Source organism: Mytilus galloprovincialis, chromosome 14 (genome assembly GCF_965363235.1).
Source record: "Mytilus galloprovincialis chromosome 14, xbMytGall1.hap1.1, whole genome shotgun sequence".
Lineage (NCBI taxonomy): Eukaryota > Metazoa > Mollusca > Bivalvia > Mytilida > Mytilidae > Mytilus > Mytilus galloprovincialis.
The window spans coordinates 54,980,731-54,998,883 of NC_134851.1; the positions used below are offsets into that span (position 1 = coordinate 54,980,731).

An 18,153-nucleotide genomic window follows, 5' to 3' on the forward strand; every position below is an offset into this window, starting at 1 on the left:
ATTAAGGTCCCCGGTGATAAAAATACCACGACACGTGACTATAATATTATGACAAGCGGCAGACATCCGTGACTTTAGACAGCTGGACAGGTGTCATGAAAATGTTTTGTTAATATCTTTAAACTTGTTAACTCGTAATTTAGGATTTGAATAATTTTTAAAAAAAATTCACACTTGCAAAAAAACCTAGATAATTTCTGGTGGTATTTTTTTCGTTTTCATTTCCAAGTCCATTTAGAATATTTATGCGCTTGTTTCTGAAACATGCATGAATTGATTGATTTGACAATTAGAATTTCCTGAAAAATGAAAGAATTGTATGATTGGTTATAAATTGAGAAGGAAGCTACTGGGTAGTGTAACAATTGCGGTGAAATCTGCAGTAATTAGTACGTTTACAAGGAAACCTATAAGTGATGACTCTATTGAAAAATTGTGCATAACAAATAAAGCTGTGCTGGACAAATTAATAATAGCAAAACGGAATTTTCAAACTTAATTGCTTTGTTTGAATCATTTAGATGAAATTCTAGATGTAAATTTTTAAAAGAAAAAATAATTGAGATATATCTTGTGTTTTTGTATCAAAAGGAAGTTTATTGATAAATATTGGGATTAATTTAACACGATACTTGTTGGATTATGATTTAGATAAACGTGGTAATTCTCAACCTTCTGTGATAATATTGAAAAATCAAACCGCCAAATACATTGTACTTTTACCTCCATTGAGAAAAAATAGACAGAATTCGTGTCGACCTTGGAAGTATGTCACTGCATTTGAGATAGGTGTTTATAGCCATAAGTGAAAGAAAGAACATAAAATTCAGAATTGTTCGTAAAATTGTCATGAATAAAAACTTGAAAGAAAACTGACTAGAAAATTATCTAAAGAAAGCTGAATAGTTATATCAATAGTCATAGAAATCTGGAAAAGAATTTTTGATTGACAGTTTTTAACACTATATAGAATCTGTGCTTCATTAAAGTCAAATATGGAACATATAGCTTGACAACAGTCAGATTCAATATTTTTTTTATGTGAGACTGCAAAACGAGTTGCATGGATCCATTATAAATGCTTCCAGGCGATGTATACTATTATTCTACCAACTCTTATGTCCTGTGTGTCAAACAAAATAGCCACGATCAGCCTACAGAACCTACAGAAGAGGTCAAGGTCAAGGTAAATAACCATGATCAGCCTGAACCTATAGAAGAGGTCAAGGTCAAGGTAAATAACCATGATCAGCCTGAACCTATAGAAGAGGTCAAGGTCAAGGTAAATAACCATGATCAGCCTGAACCTACAGAAGAGGTCAAGGTAACTTTTCTACATCATGTTTTTCTTGGACTCCACCAGGGGTTAAAAATGTGTCTGTTGAAGGTTCTTGATGTTGTAGGGATTGAAGTTGAAATTTTGGCTTGGTTATGGTAGCCCACAGCTTAAATTTTAATAGTCAATATATATATTCTATAAAAGAAAAACAGAAGTTTTAAAACCCCACACCAGACTTAAGTGGCCATTAGTGACTGGGTCCCTTCTCATTTTAAACCCTTGTTTAAAGTTTCTTCAATAGTATTATATTTGGCCTTCATGTAGATCTACTTTCATATATTCAGTTGTCTTGGTAAAATAATGAAATAAAATGTTAAATGTTTTATGGAGGTTAACATTTATGTCATCAAACATGTGTTACTGAATAATTGGTAGAGAATAGACATACTAAATGATCTGGAACTTTTATACACGATTTGATCTTAAATATGACAAGTAGAACTAGGACTAGACCACAGTTCAGGTCAATTTCTTCTCAGGGGAGGTGTGAAGTATGTTAAGTAGACATGTACTAATCTTAGCTAGAAATCAGCCTCAATTTTATCAGATTTGATCAATGTAAGTTGAGAAGGATGTAAAAAATTCCTTTCAAATTGGGGAAGGAAAAAGGGGGGGAGAATGTCTTCTCAGGGGAGGTACTTTGTCATGGTAAATTCAAAGGAATGTAGAAATTACCTTTCAAACTGGGGGGAAAAGGGGGGAGGGGATAAAATACAAAGCGTTTCTTTTCTGTTTAATACCTTATTTGGAATTGAGTATCTTACATAGAAATAGAACTTAAAAACAAGCATTTCATATAAAATTTCAATCCTGGTACATGTATCTATGATGAGTTTATTCACATATTTTGAAGGCTATAAAAGATTTCTAAATATGGTTGCATAAAGACATCTACTGCTTCATAGTTGAGGCTGATTGGATTGTTTTTAATTAAATACAACATGTTACTTTCATTAGCTTAGACAAGTAACAGGATTACAATTTGATCAACTTAAAGCTGCTGTTTGTGGGGGAGGAAAAAGGAGACATATCGATTTATGTCTATTTATGAAACTATTGATTTTCTTATCTAAGAAAGATACAGTTTCTACTTAAAAAGAGCCAACAAAAAAAAAAACCTGCTGATTGTGTTGAGAAATCTGTCTTTCAAAGGAGATACTCAGATCTAGATGATGACTTAGTGGAGAAAAAAGGGGGGTGAAGAATTATTTATTAGAGATCTTAAACATTGGTGTATGTCTTAAGAAATTATGTCTTTTAAAAGGAGATACTTAGTTGATGACATTGAGGAAAAAAGGGGGTTAAAGAATAATTGATCAGAGATTTGAAACATGTAAATACCTAACACTGCAAATAATTTCTAATGAAGTATCAGTGTTTTCTTAAAAAGCCTTATAACTGAAAAATATATGTACCAAAATTTTCTATGAAGTTTAGTGTTATCAACAATAGCTTCTTAAATCAGCTTGCTCCTTTAAAATTAAAAAAAAAAGAATTCTGAATAAGGAAATAGTGTTCTTGGTTTCGAATTTGCCATCAAAAGAGGGGGGTTTATAAATAACCCCACTTTATATGTGTATGATGTGTATTGTGTGTATATCACAAGTCATACAAATTAACATGTATTGGTGAATTGTATTGATTTCATATTGTAATACACAAGAAATATTTTAACAAACATGTTTGTCTGCTGTCACTGTTGGCAAAAAAAACATGGCAACATTATTAAAATATGTAAGATTTTGTTTCTGACATAGAATATGTTGTACTCATGTCGATTATTTAATGTTCTATTATGCAATAGTAGTTTAAAGTATTAGTCGTCAATAAAAGGAGATGTAAAAACACGACACAAAAACCTTAAGACAGGTAGAGGTCAATATACATGTACTAATCTCAACAATACACATGTCGTCATATTTCTTGTATACAACTTGTGGGTTTTCAATGACATTTAAATTATTCTCAAGGACCTTTTGTTTAATTTTAATAAACAAAAACTTTTTCTGCTTAAAATACTATTAAAAGAAACTTCAAGGTATAAATGTATCTGGTATTTGTGTATTTCACTTCCCCCTTCTCCTATAGATGGGGGTTTTAGATGACTTAAAATTTATATTGATCAATTTCAAATCAAGTTGCCTGTAGACTACTAAAAGTACAGGACACACATGATCATTCAATAAGAAATTTTATTTCCTCAAATTTTGGTCCTCTGTCCACTAAAGGAAGTATATTGGTTTTTCGAGGAAACACAAAAAATTTAGGTAAACTTTTGTGTTATGGCATCTCTTTTATGTTTTGACATTTTGATGCTCTTAAACTAGTACTGAATTTATTTAGCCTTATTGATTAAGTTTTTTAGTCTCTGAAGGGAGTCAACCGAATTTTGTTTTTTCTAAATTTCGACATTGATGATTAGGGTTCCCTGTTCCGTTTATTAGGGCCCCGCCGACGGCGGGTCGCCCTATAGTGATCAGTCTGTCCGTCCGTCCGTAACACTTTCGTGTCCGCTCCATATCTAGAGAACCGTTATGATTTCATACTTAATACTTAACATGATTATTAACCAACACCAGAGGGTGTGTCATGTTGTATGTACAACTTCCTAGGTCAAAGGTCAAGGTCAAAAACTTTGGTTTCAGTTGACAACCCCGTGTCCTGTGGTGAAGATCGTGTCCGCTCCATATCTAGATAACCATTATGATTTCAAAGTTTATACTTGACATCCATTTTAACAACCACCAGAGGGTGTGTCATGATGTATGTACAACTTCCTAGGTCAAAGGTCAAGGTCAAAAACTTTGGTTTCGAGTTGACAATCCTGTGTCCTGTGGTGAAGATCGTGTCCGCTCCATATCTAGATAATCGTTATGATTTCAAAGTATATACTTGTCATACATTTTAACCACCACCAGAGGGCGTGTCATGATGTATGTACAACTTCCTAGGTCAAAGGTCAACATCAAAAAAACTTTGGTTTCAGTTGACAACCCTGTGTCCTGTGGTGAAGATTGTGTCCGCTCTATATCTTGAAAACCGTTATGATTTCAAATATTATACTTGACATCTATTTTAACCAACACCAGAGGGTGTGTCATGATATATGTACCACTTCCTAGGTCAAAGGTCTGTCTGTCTGTTGGTCTGTCCATCGCTAACAAATTTGATCCACATTATATTTTGAGAGGACAGCTGTTATTATTTCATACTTTATACCTGACAAACATTTTCAACTTAACATATATATTAACCAACACAAGAGAATGTGTCATAATGTATGCATCCTAGGTCTAAGATCAGTCTGTCGGTCTGTCCATCTGTTCGTTGTTCTTAACAAATTGTGTCCGCTCTACCTCTCGAGAACCATTAATATTTCATACTTTATACTTGGTGGGTCATAATATATTGAAGGCATAATTCTAAAAATATGTGACAAATATCAATTGGGCAGCACCTTTAAACATATTGTTCAAACGTCAATCCATATATCCAGAAGTCACCTTAGAGTAGTAATCAATGAGTTCACATCATGCAGTCATATCACTATTATACTATGAAAGTAAGATGAGAATATTTATCAGTTTTAACTTAAAATCTTAGATCAAAATCACACATGAGACTATGTAATAACTTCAAATAATGCTTCATATCAGATTATCCATACAACTTATTTACCCCACGTTATTGACAGCGGGGCCCACAGAGATGGCTCCCATCTCAATGATATCTAGTATAATCTTTTTTTTTCGTTGCAGAAGCCAGGATTAAACCCTAATGCTACAGTGTACAAACCTGCTGATGTCCAGTGGGATGTTAATGTTAACGGTAAGTCATTATTTAGGATCAAATCTGATGCTTTCAGTGAATGTGTAGGCAAAGGTAATATCTGTGTCAGCTTGCTAGCTAGCAGATAACCAATCTATCTATCTGCTTAACTAGGCTACTTCGAAAGGACGGTAGTATACCTGACCTAATAATGACTTCACGGTTCAGCTAACAAGCAAGCTAACCAAAGATATTACCTTTGCCTACACACTCAATGAAATCAGCTGTAATAATGATGGGCCATTTTCATTGATTTAGTGATTTGCTGAATCCTAGAAAACTTGATACTTTCGACATAAAACTTATATAGTACATGTATAATACAAACTTCTCAGATAAGAACTGGCTCAACAGCCGTGTCCTGTATGTTGTCATAGGAACAAAATCATGCTCAGTGTCAGTGTAGTTCACAGCTGTGCTCAGAATTTTTTTTGACCTAGGAACTAAGCAATAAAAATAAAAGAAATCCTACACCAGTCAACATGGACTCTAATCCAAGGTCTTAATTTTGCTGCTTTTACATATGGCACTGAGAATTTAGAAACAAAGACCAAAGACTGGTTGGTTAAGAGTTGGAATAATGTCTTGTTTGGCTGACATGTTTTTTTGCACACTGTTTGAACTATTAACATTAAATTTCTGACTCAGCTAGGCTATCAAGTACAAAGCAGGGTTAATATGAATGTTGGAATAATAAACACCAATTATATTATCATTTACATACAGGTCATAATGAAATGTCTTAAGATAGAAATGTATGATAACAGAAAAAAATAATATACTATGGTTTAAGTCAGAATCTATATTCAATATATCTGATAGATAATGTATCCAATAGAAACTACCAATGACCTACTGTGCGAACCCCTCACGAGTCATCTGTAGTCAAAGTCAGGGTTCTTGAAAAAATTCCTAGTGAGAACCCTGAAGGTATTTAAACATCCCCCTAGTAGTACTACCAATGAAAAGATTTGCTATTAAAATATCAAAATCATACAAGGACCAAAAAGATAGAACACTTTTATTAAGATTTTAACACATTGTTATTTTATTTATGTATTAATTCACTGAAAGGAAGTATGAATAATACTTGAGTAATTCTTAGCTTTATTTCTCTGAATTTGATTTTTGTAGAATATAAGTATACCAATGGAGACGTAGGGACAGGTGAGGGAGGGGCAGTGACTCCAACACAGACACCCCTCCCAGAGGCTCCCTTGGACAATGCTATGGGATATAACTATGAGCCAAACCACAATTTAGGTAAGTAAGAGGATGATCATTGTTGGCTGCAGAGACCCAGCTGTTAAAATCCATACCACAGGCACTTCATGGCAAAGAGATGTAAAATGAGGCAAGCTTAGCCTGACGTCAACTTGCCCATAGACCAGCTAACTTAATTTATTCATACTTGTTAAAAGGGCAAAATACATAACGTCTTATTTCTACCACTGGAGACCCACCTCTTCATGACTTCCTTTTAGAATGCTAGAAACTTCTCCATGTAATATTTGCTTTATAAATCCAGAATTACAGGATCATAGATTTATTTGGCAATTTGTTAAAAATGCGCTTTATAAATTAAAAAAATATCTGGACATTAGTTGAAAAATAAATACAAGACTTGTTGGATAGGATCTCGATAGCAAATCATACACCTCTTCATTTATTTCATAACGATTTTCAATGAATTTTTGAAATGCAATAAATTATTTTTAAGTGAACAATTTAAACTTTATTTTGCTGTCTTTTTGAAGCTAACAAATGAATATAAGGCAATTGATTAAACTTTATACAAATGCACTTTAAAAAAATGTTAAAATTAAAAGTGGCAATACATTAGACGATTTTACTAGGTTTGCATGTACTTTAGAAAATGTCATTATTAATTACGCTATTGTGCTTTGATGAATATATCGTTTGAACTAAGTCAAGGTTTTAGATTTATGTAGTGCCCGAGCTCTACAAATTACAATCTCTACATGTTTTATGAAAATTTACATTCATTTTGTCAGCAGATTTTAGCGCTGAATCTATCGGGACTTGTAATTTAATGTCATCATTTTAATGAAGTGATACTGTCAGACATAGGAAAATCCTAGTTTTCATGATAAATTTGAATCCCTTAGGATCTATAAATCATTAACAGAATGTTCAATACAGATTGATTATTATATTGTGGTTATTGTTCCAACACTTTAAAGTGAGGATGGAAAGAGCATGGCCGCCATGTAATGGAAAAGTGACAGGATTTATTTTATCACTTCATAATAAAACCAGGATTATCTGTAATATTGCTTTATTGCTGAATTAGCAAATTTGACTCCGTCAATAGACAGTGAAAAAAGTTGAAATTAAAGCTTATCCTAGGATTGACTAAAATTTGAAAGTTTAATTATTACTTTAAATGGCCATCTTAATTTATTTAATCCTATAAAATGTTGATTAACAAGCTGAATTATGTTAAAATTTGTCTTCTGTTTTCTGCATGAAACAAAATATTTTGATTTAACTATGTCAATATTTGGTACATTGACTTCTGCATATTTAAAGGGGTGGCATCTGTGGCTCTTTGACTCGTTCTCCAATTCGTTTTTTTCTTCCTTTTCAATGCATCAAATTGAGAATATGATTTAAAAATAAAGAGATGTGGTGGGATTGTCAATTAGACAACTATCCACCACATATCAAATGAAGTGGATTAAGCAATTTAATGTCACTTACACACATTTTAAGTGAGATTTACTTATCTATTACAGATAATGGAGAAGACCCATTAGCAGGAATGGATGCTGAAGAGCGCAAACGACACATGATAAAAACACAATTAGAGGCTTGTCTTTCAAGGTAAGTCTACTGATGAAAGTGTTTTTATCACCAATTCTATGTAGAAAGAGTATAACAAACGGTCAAGGTTGATCTGACCAAAGCAGACACTTAAATCAAAAACCGTAAAATTACCACAAAACTCGGAGGTACAAGCAGTGAAGCATACAAGTTAATCATAACAGTTAAATTACCACAAAACTCAGATTAAGTACAAATTTGGGTAGCTTCACCTATACAGTTCTTGGGTTCTGACCCCTTATAATATAATGATAAATGCTAGCGCTGGCATCAACTTGGACACATTCATCATTTATTTTGAAATAACTTCATCCTGCTTGCTTATCAGACTGTCAATAATTTTTTGTCTTAATTAGTTTTATTCATTCTTGTTTATGAAGTTTCATCTGAGTAGTTAACTTATGCAAATGATCTTGTATAGCAGGTTATTTTTGCTGGTGTAAAAATTTGTGATTTTCAATGAATAAGGTTACAGGGATGATTCCACTATATAGTTTAGGGCCGCTTAACGGCCCTTAAATCGGCCAGCGGCCCCAAAAAAATGTTTGTAAATATAAATTCCCAATTCAGGAAAATAAAGCAAAAATCGGTATTTCCGGAAAAGTTTCCTTCACCGATTAAGGCAACCTTAATTTTTCATAGTTTTTCATCAAAACGTAGGTAGTAAAATCCGGATTAGAATGCTGACTATGATTGCATTTTATTAACAACAATTTAATAATGTCAACATGAGGTAAACAATTTTAGCGGCCGGATTCAATTGAAGTTTAAATGTTATGGGAGTATTTGGTCTCGTAAAAGTAGATCGCTCAGCAGGTTGATCAAAAATATGCTTTTTATCAAAATGGGTGTCAAAACAGACCTCGGCAAAGAGCAAATTCAAATTTTGATATAACATTGATGAATGAATTTTAATGGTAAAAGCAGATCGCCCAGCAGAGCCGGTTATGTAATTTGATTAAAACTTGTTTTGTAAAAGAAATTATTTTATATTTTGCTCTTTTTTACCGCAAAAGACAAAAGTTTGAGCGTTTTTGAAAATAATGTTGATGGTAGACCTATTCTATCTGTGAAAATAAATGATAATTTACACCCTGTGAAAATTACCCACTATACAATAAATTGTGTAATTAGTTGCCAGACAACAGTAAAGATCTCCTTTATATCTGGTGTTGTATCATTCATTGCAGAGAAAATCTAGCCAGTGATAGATATCTGCAGTCACAGATGGATGCTGATCAGTATGTTCCCATAGCAACAGTGGCCCAATTAGACCAGATATCACAGTTGACAAAGGACCTTGAACTAATAATTGAGTTAATCAAAGGTTAGTATTGATAGTGTTACCCTTTTTTTTATGCCAGTCTACAATAGTAGACTAAACACAAATGTTCTCATGTTCTCTGCGTCCTGTATCAAGATAAACAAAAAATTCTCAAGGTATTTAAACATGGAGTTTGAAGTCCCATCAACTTAAAACTCTAGTGTCATTTCAAACTATGTAATTTATACATTGATTAGTCCTAAGGTTTTGACCACTTAAATTTTACACAAGACTGACAGACTTTTTTTTCCTTTTTTTTTTTGGGGGGGGGGGGGGTTGCAATAGAAGTAAGAATGAGAACCAACAGATTGTTTTAAGAACTGTAGAGAGAGAAAAAATAAGAACTCGGGGAACATTTTCCCTCAATCCACAAAAAAATATGATTCCACAGTAGATGAAGATAACATTTACCAGAAGTTCACGAGTTCATGGAAAAGTAATGTTATATAAAAGTCAAATCATTTATGTAGATACAAAGAACAAGAATATATAGTCTAGCCTCCAATAGTAACATCTGTTACCATGACAAATTTAGAATACTGTCACAGATGTTTAAACTACCATCCTAAAATATCTCTGGGATATTGAATTTTTGTCATGTTCTGAATGACAATATAGAATTGTAGGACAATATCATATTGAATAACATATGTAAAATGCAGGATTTTTGTTGTTGTTAAATCATGTAAATATAGTATGTTTATGATAGGTAATATGTGTGATAGACCTTATTGTCATATCGGGGCCTTTTATAGCTGACTATGCAGTATGGGCTTTGCTCATTGTTGAAGGCCGTACCGTGACCTATAGTTGTTAATGTCTGTTTCTTTTATGTCTCTTGTGGACAGTTGTCTCATTGGCAATCATACCACATCTTCTTGTTTATACTTATTGCTATTTATGATGACAAGTTTGAATGGTTCGGTCTGATTAAATAGGGTTAATTTTAGGGTTTGAATGGTCCATGCTTTAAGAGAAAAGGTTATGGGGAGTTTAATAGTGTAGACCTTATCATGCTTATCACTATTCATTGATATTTGTCTTCAATAACTTACAGATGTTCCTGTGAAACTTTTAAGTCATTATACAGAGTTTGCGAAAAGTGGTGGTCCTCAGGATTTTACCACCAAAATCTGCCATAGGACTGACACAACTTTAGTATTTTTCAATAGAATTAATAGTGAGGACCTGCAGATTTCCCTCAAGGACCACCAGGCAAAAAAGATTTCGCGAACTCTGATTTAAGAAAAGTGATTGTTGCATTACATCAGTATTACAAATATCACTGATTCCCAAATAGCAGACACTTTCCTCTAATTCAGTAAGGGGTGGGGGGACAGGGGGACATGGCCAAGTATTAAGTATTCTAAGCAGTCCCATCTAATGTATCACTAGACTGTCAACACGAAGATTTTGAGTTTGAGCCCTGCACGTTGTTGTCAGTTTTCTTACAAATGTGTTATTTTTCTCCTGGAACTGACCAATAACAACTCGCTGTCACAGTATAGCCAAAAGAGCTTTTTAGGGTGGAATTTTACACCAACAAACAATTTTAATTCAGTGGTCAGCAACAATCCAGTTATAAACTATTTACCAATGAAGTATCAATGATTAATTTACAAAGTAGTGGACTGATTATTTATTGATGAATGATCTCAAACCAATGAGATACTTCTATGGAAAAGTTATTTGTAAAGTTTGTGGGTAGTTTGTATTAGTAATTTAAACCTAATTTACAATTTGTTTCTATTTAGAATTGCCTAATGTCCAAGTCCATGAAGATGGAGAAAAATGCCGACCCAATCATAACAGGTGTACAGTTATACTGAGAGAAATTCCAGATGACACACCTTTAGATGTAAGTACATGTAACAGGCTATTATTTAAACTTGGAATTATTTTTAATTATGGAATTTGCTAAATTTTCTATGCTGGAAATTTTTAACAAATTCCATCTTTATTTGGTATTATAATGTCTTGAGTGGTTCAAAACACTTTCCATATAATGTATTTTGTATAGATAGTGTTGTGCGCGGCACAGTACATTCTATTGAAAATGTACTATCTTCTTTGTAAAAGAAAGTGTTGTGTGCAGCACAGACCATTGAAGTACAGAATAAACATGGAATTTATTAGAAATTTCAAGCACAAGAAATTATGAAAATTCCATAATTGATAATAATTCCAAGTTTAAATAATAGCTTGTTATGTATAATTCTTGATTTTTAGACATGCACTGAGCTCGGTCATTTTGACCGAAAGGGAAATGAAACATTATAGAATTGAAATAACTTGGTTTATTCGAATTAAGTATAAAATATGTTTTATTTGTCAAACAGTTTCCATGCTTATGGTCAGTTCTATCTTCTACAATTTTTTAGAAAAAATTTTAGGAAAACATGTTTATTGAATGTTTATATATACATGTATGTAAGATGAAATTGTGCACAAATGAAACACACTTTTAATGTTTTAAATTGGGAGTGCCAAACAACCAAATATATTCAAGCACACAAAAGTAGAATTTTAAAAGTAAAAAATGAACTGAAGAATAGTTTTGACCATTTTGAAGCTGATGTTTAACTCATCTAAACCATACATTTTCTGCTCTTTGGTTAGGTTGTTGTCGCTTTTACACATTCCCCATTTCCATTCTATATTCTAGTGTATTGCTAATTTAATTTGATTATTCATGCACTATTTTGTCTTGTTGGCAGGATGTGAAAGGACTATTTACGAGTGAGAAATGTCCGAAGTTTGCTAGCTGTGAGTTTGCTCACAACAGTAACTGGTTTGTGACATTTGAGTCTGATGCTGATGCCCAGAGTGCCTACCAGTATTTGAGAGAAGAGGTTAAAACTTTCCTTGGCAAACCTATTATGGTATGTACAATTTATGTAGATCTTTTATTTTTCATTTTCCTGAAAATTATGTATACAATAGGAAAATACAGAAATTTTTACTTTTTTAACACTTTCAAAAGGTACATGAGTTCAAATTTGTTTTAAATAAGGAAAGGTCCAGGACAATTTAAAATTTTAAGTGAAAGGTCCTACATAAAAAAAAATCAATAATTCTGCAGATAGCATCAGTGAAAAGAATGAAGGTCCATGAATTTTGCAATTCAAAAATGAAAAGCCCTATCCTAGACATGTTTTGACCCAAACTAATTTCAACCTTTGAAGGTGGCCATTTTGATTTGATTAGGCAAAAATATTCCTAACAAGATTTTAATTGAATATTGAATAGAGAATCTCTTACAGATCATGTTTATGTGTTGATTTTTTTGTAGGCAAGAATAAAAGCTAAACCTCTGATTAAGAATACACCATATCCAAGGAATGGTTACAACCGTTATCAACAACAACAAAATCAGCAGCAGCAACAACAACAACAGCAGGCTCAACAGCAGCAGCAGCTGATTCAACAACCCCAACAACAGCAGGCTCAACAACAGCAACAACAACAACCGACAGAGGGACAAGGACCACAACAAACACCACAGTTTCAAGTGCAACCCCAAGTCTCACTAATGTCAAACATGTCAAATATATCGAATATACCTAACTATAGTCAGCAGGTAAGTTATCAAGTATACCTTTCTATTACACCACAGTTTTAAGTGCAACCCCAAGTCTCACTAATGTCAAACATGTCAAATATACCTAACTATAGTCAGCAGGTAAGTTATCAAGTATACCTTTCTATTACACCACAGTTTCAAGTGCAACCCCAAGTCTCACTAATGTCAAACATGTCAAATATACCTAACTATAGTCAGCAGGTAAGTTATCAAGTATACCTTTCTATTACACCACAGTTTCAAGTGCAACCCCAAGTCTCACTAATGTCAAACATGTCAAATATACCTAACTATAGTCAGCAGGTAAGTTATCAAGTATACCTTTCTATTACACCACAGTTTTAAGTGCAACCCCAAGTCTCACTAATGTCAAACATGTCAAATATACCTAACTATAGTCAGCAGGTAAGTTATCAAGTATACCTTTCTATTACACCACAGTTTCAAGTGCAACCCCAAGTCTCACTAATGTCAAACATGTCAAATATACCTAACTATAGTCAGCAGGTAAGTTATCAAGTATACCTTTCTATTACACCACAGTTTCAAGTGCAACCCCAAGTCTCACTAATGTCAAATATGTCAAATATACCTAACTATAGTCAGCAGGTAAGTTATCAAGTATACCTTTCTATTACACCACAGTTTCAAGTGCAACCCCAAGTCTCACTAATGTCAAATATGTCAAATATACCTAACTATAGTCAGCAGGTAAGTTATCAAGTATACCTTTCTATTACACCACAGTTTCAAGTGCAACCCCAAGTCTCACTAATGTCAAATATACCTAACTATAGTCAGCAGGTAAGTTATCAAGTACACCTTTCTATTACACCACAGTTTCAAGTGCAACCCCAAGTCTCACTAATGTCAAATATACCTAACTATAGTCAGCAGGTAAGTTATCAAGTACACCTTTCTATTACACCACAGTTTCAAGTGCAACCCCAAGTCTCACTAATGTCAAATATACCTAACTATAGTCAGCAGGTAAGTTATCAAGTACACCTTTCTATTACACCACAGTTTCAAGTGCAACCCCAAGTCTCACTAATGTCAAATATACCTAACTATAGTCAGCAGGTAAGTTATCAAGTACACCTTTCTATTACACCACAGTTTCAAGTGCAACCCCAAGTCTCACTAATGTCAAATATACCTAACTATAGTCAGCAGGTAAGTTATCAAGTACACCTTTCTATTACACCACAGTTTCAAGTGCAACCCCAAGTCTCACTAATGTCAAATATACCTAACTATAGTCAGCAGGTAAGTTAGCACCAAATAATCATAGCTACATGTATTACTAAACACTTTCAACTGCAATATACATGTACTTTGGTGATCCCAATACACAATTGCACAGTTAGGAAATCAAATAAGGCTAAAGGAGAGATCATTAACAAATCTAAACATTGCTCCATCCTTGAAATAAACTATATATATCTTATTATACATGTTATACCTGTGCTTACCTGAATAGCCATGCTACTTTGTTGATTACTTTATACAAAGGTGATAATTAGTAAACTTCCAACTAAAAAAACGTCAATTAGTTTAGCTGCCATATTTTCACAATTTTGACCGAGTGAAATATTTTTTTGTTGATTATAGGAAATTGATGCGTAAAAAATGATAAAATCATGCACCTAAGACTAAAGTTTATGATATATATATGTATGGGTTCAAGAATTGGATTAACATTATTTTTCACCAGTCACTCGTTTCATATGATTTTTAAATAATTTACATTTGAACAATAATGAATGATTTCTACTTTCAGGCAATACCATTTTTTCCTAATCCCATGATACAGTGGCCCAATAATCCATTAATGGATCCAAGCATGGTAAGAGAACATGCTAATTATCAACTTGGGGTAATTTTTGCTAATCTATTTAATACAATCTGATTGACATGCTGAACCTATGTCCACGCTTAACTTGTAAAAATGTACAGGATCTGACAGTGCTCTGTTCTACTTTCTGTTTGAGCAGATCTTTCGAGATCCTCTGGTTTTGTCCTAAGGATCCTAACCTTCAACTTTCAGGATCCTCTGGTTTTATCCTACTGATAATCACCTACAACTTTTAGAACCCTCTGGTTTGTCCTATTGATAACTAACCTTTGAAGGTAGAAATTTCATTGGTTAGAGTAATTATTACCAGAACAGAAAGCGGAACAGAGTGTTGTCAAGTTCGTGTTAGTAAAGGGTAGACATAGGATATGTATTTAAATCAGATTGTTTTTAATATTGCAGATAAGTTTTTAGCACACCCGACAATACAATTATTCTAATAATCAGCTTGAAAATTTGGCTTTTGTTTAAATGCTTGTATGAATTAAAAATATTCAGAGCAGTTTGATTTCACTGTGTAACTTTATATAAAGAGAGAGAAAAAATACTAACAAAGACATGAAAAAAACTAAATAGAAGAAAAGTTACAGAATAAAAATAATAGTACAGTTAATAGGAATTAAAAAACCTTGGTATATAAAAAAGAATACACTACAAAGAGAACATCTTAATTTTATATGTATATCTTCATGATCTTTGGAAAAGATTCTCAAAATAAAAACCTTGCATGGATGAAATTAAATTTAGAATTAATTGTATATATGGTATAAATGAAATATTTTATAAGTACTGATATTAAAGTATGAATATTCACAAAGGTGGAAAATTGAAACATGGTTTGTCAATAATATTTTATATTTGCACCTTTTGCATTAAAATATGAATATATATATATATAAGAAAAGAGACATTTTATCTTGTTATTTTACACTTCTTTTGAATGTGCCATCTGACAAATTTTGATTTTAATTGTAGGTGCTAGCTATTAATGGATACCAGGCAACTAGTGTCAAGTTAAACACACAACCAAGGACTCCATTTGGAAATCTGAATAGAAATAAGTATGTTGTTACCTTAAGATAAAATTCAGTAATACTGTAAACCACCTTATTTTTGCTAATACTATTTTTCACGTAAAGCCATTTCTATCCTATTTCGCATTGATTTAATTTCACAAATTACAAATTTAGTTGGTAGTAGAATATGGAATGATCTAATTTCTACGTATTCGTGACAATCTATATTCAATTTATTTTCTATGAGGGAAAGTTCGAATTTTCTGCAGTCATTTGTTATTATTATTGTTGAACATTAATATAAAATGTGTGATTAAGCAGGCTGTGTCAGATAGAAATAGACCTTTTCCAAATGAATATCAGTATATCTGTTAACTTATACCATGTTGAATAAATCTATGCAATGTCTGTAACAGTTTTAAAATGAATTTATATAAGAACCCTACAAAACTGTTCAAAATTTCTCGTTTATTTCCTCTTTGAATGTTCCAATATCAAACAGTCTTATACATGCACATGTATTTGTGCACACAGCTTATTATAATTCCTGGAACATTAATGCTATCATAATGTGAAATGTTAGTTTGTAATTAGACAATATACGTATAGTGTCTTGAAATATGAAATTAATTTGTATGAGGCTTAGAAACGGGGAAAATGCGAGGTTCTACCGAGCATTTTCCCGTTTCGTGCCAAATACAAATAAATGTCATATTTCAAGACACTATACGTATATTGTTTTTATACTGAAATCGATAAAAAATTTAAAAAAATAAAAATTATGTAACAAATATTGTTAAAAAAAAGTGTTTTGGAATTTCCCTCTTGGGGGTACTATTTTGGGTTATTTCCCTATGAGCGTAGTCCAGGCGGTAAGACATTGAAATTTTAAGAAATAAGAAAGGGAAAATGAACTTAATTAATAACATTTGATACACATGGTATAAAATTAACAATTTGAAGATATAACAAGTTTAAATACATAAAAGTTTGACCATTGTTACTACACGTTGTCATGGTTGTGACATGACGTTGTTGATGAAATACAGTAGTTCCGGTTAGTAGGCGGGGCTGATAGGTTAGTTGAGGTCATTGACGTATAAAGCTAACGTTTATACGTATAGCTTTATCTGTATAGTAAAATAGCTGATTGCAGTATAATATTGCCAAACCTGTCTTGTTGGGGTTGTTTTCACAGTTCAAGAAATTGATCATAAGGGTTTGGGGAATGTTAATGACTTATGCTTAAAAATATAATTACAATGATTGCCTTTAAATTTGCAGTCGGAATCCAAGACAGAATAATCGCCTTGGTAACCAGGACAGAGGTCCTTTAGACAACCGCCCTAGTCATGACCGACAACCACAAAGTCATCGCACAAGTCCACGGATGTCGGATAACCAACCGATCTCAGGTCATCACTCATACCAAAGTCAAAGTCGACGAACCCTGGACAATAATGCCAATCACAGTCACATGTCACCAGTTATAGATAATAATAATATACCTGCAGGCAGACAATCGGAAATTCCAAGCAGGTAAGTTTGGGGCTGATGTAGCAGGGGGGTGGATAAATATTAAGGGATCATAGATTTATTCTTGCGAGGAAGCTCTGAGTATGAGCATGCTCAGAGCTTTTGAAGTAGGCTCTTCTCAGCAGTTAATGTGACAATATTATCATGATCTTTTACACATGACAATTGTACTTGTAAGTGGCTTCATCACCTCAAGTACAAATATTGTGTAAGCAACAGTCTTACAGATAAACATTTGCAGCCACAGGCTTGATGTTATTTTTATTTGTTTGTGGATATTCTGTTTACTCATAGTTAAAATTCCTCAAAGCCAGATAAAAATTTGGGGATCAAGGGCCTGAGGTTAAGTGTGAAGATTAATTGAATGTGTATGTAAACAACAAGATATCTTTCAAATCCATAAAAAATAACAAGAGAAATTTGTTTTTGGACCTGTTTCATGGTTTCCTTTATGGTTGTATGTCCATAGATGTATGAAAAACAGGGGCGTATCCAGCCATTTTAAAAAGGGGGGTGGGGTTCCCAACCCTGGACAAAGGGGGGTTCCAACTATATGTCCCCATTCAAACGCATTGATCGGCCAAAAGAAATGGGGGGTTCCAACCCTGGATCCGCCAATGAAAAATTGCTTAAAATCTGGGTTGTGGATGGAAAATGAAGTTCCTTCCACCCCTCACATTTTAATGTTATAGTCTGTTAGATAAACTGAATAAATGTTGTCATTGAGGGTTATCTTTCATATGGTTAACCTGAAGTATCAATGATTAATTTACAAAGTAGTGGACTGAAAATCTACTGATGCATAATCTTAAAAATGAGATA

The 18,153-nt window shown here is 33.0% G+C and overlaps 1 protein-coding gene across 3 annotated transcripts in view; it reads left to right on the forward strand.

The window, feature by feature from the left end:
* LOC143059658 (uncharacterized) overlaps nucleotides 1–18,153 on the forward strand; it is a 50,986-nt gene that overhangs the window by 14,223 nt on the left and 18,610 nt on the right. For 2 of the 3 annotated variants that reach the window (XM_076233193.1, XM_076233191.1), the window contains exons 3-12: nucleotides 5,098–5,167; nucleotides 6,302–6,430; nucleotides 7,927–8,014; nucleotides 9,205–9,341; nucleotides 11,093–11,196; nucleotides 12,056–12,220; nucleotides 12,631–12,918; nucleotides 14,705–14,800; nucleotides 15,755–15,840; nucleotides 17,080–17,334. In XM_076233193.1, coding sequence (XP_076089308.1) covers nucleotides 5,098–5,167; nucleotides 6,302–6,430; nucleotides 7,927–8,014; nucleotides 9,205–9,341; nucleotides 11,093–11,196; nucleotides 12,056–12,220; nucleotides 12,631–12,918; nucleotides 14,705–14,800; nucleotides 15,755–15,840; nucleotides 17,080–17,334 — 1,418 coding nt within the window. The remainder of the gene's footprint in view (nucleotides 1–5,097; nucleotides 5,168–6,301; nucleotides 6,431–7,926; nucleotides 8,015–9,204; nucleotides 9,342–11,092; nucleotides 11,197–12,055; nucleotides 12,221–12,630; nucleotides 12,919–14,704; nucleotides 14,801–15,754; nucleotides 15,841–17,079; nucleotides 17,335–18,153) is intronic. The other variant, XM_076233192.1, reaches the window with a different exon arrangement.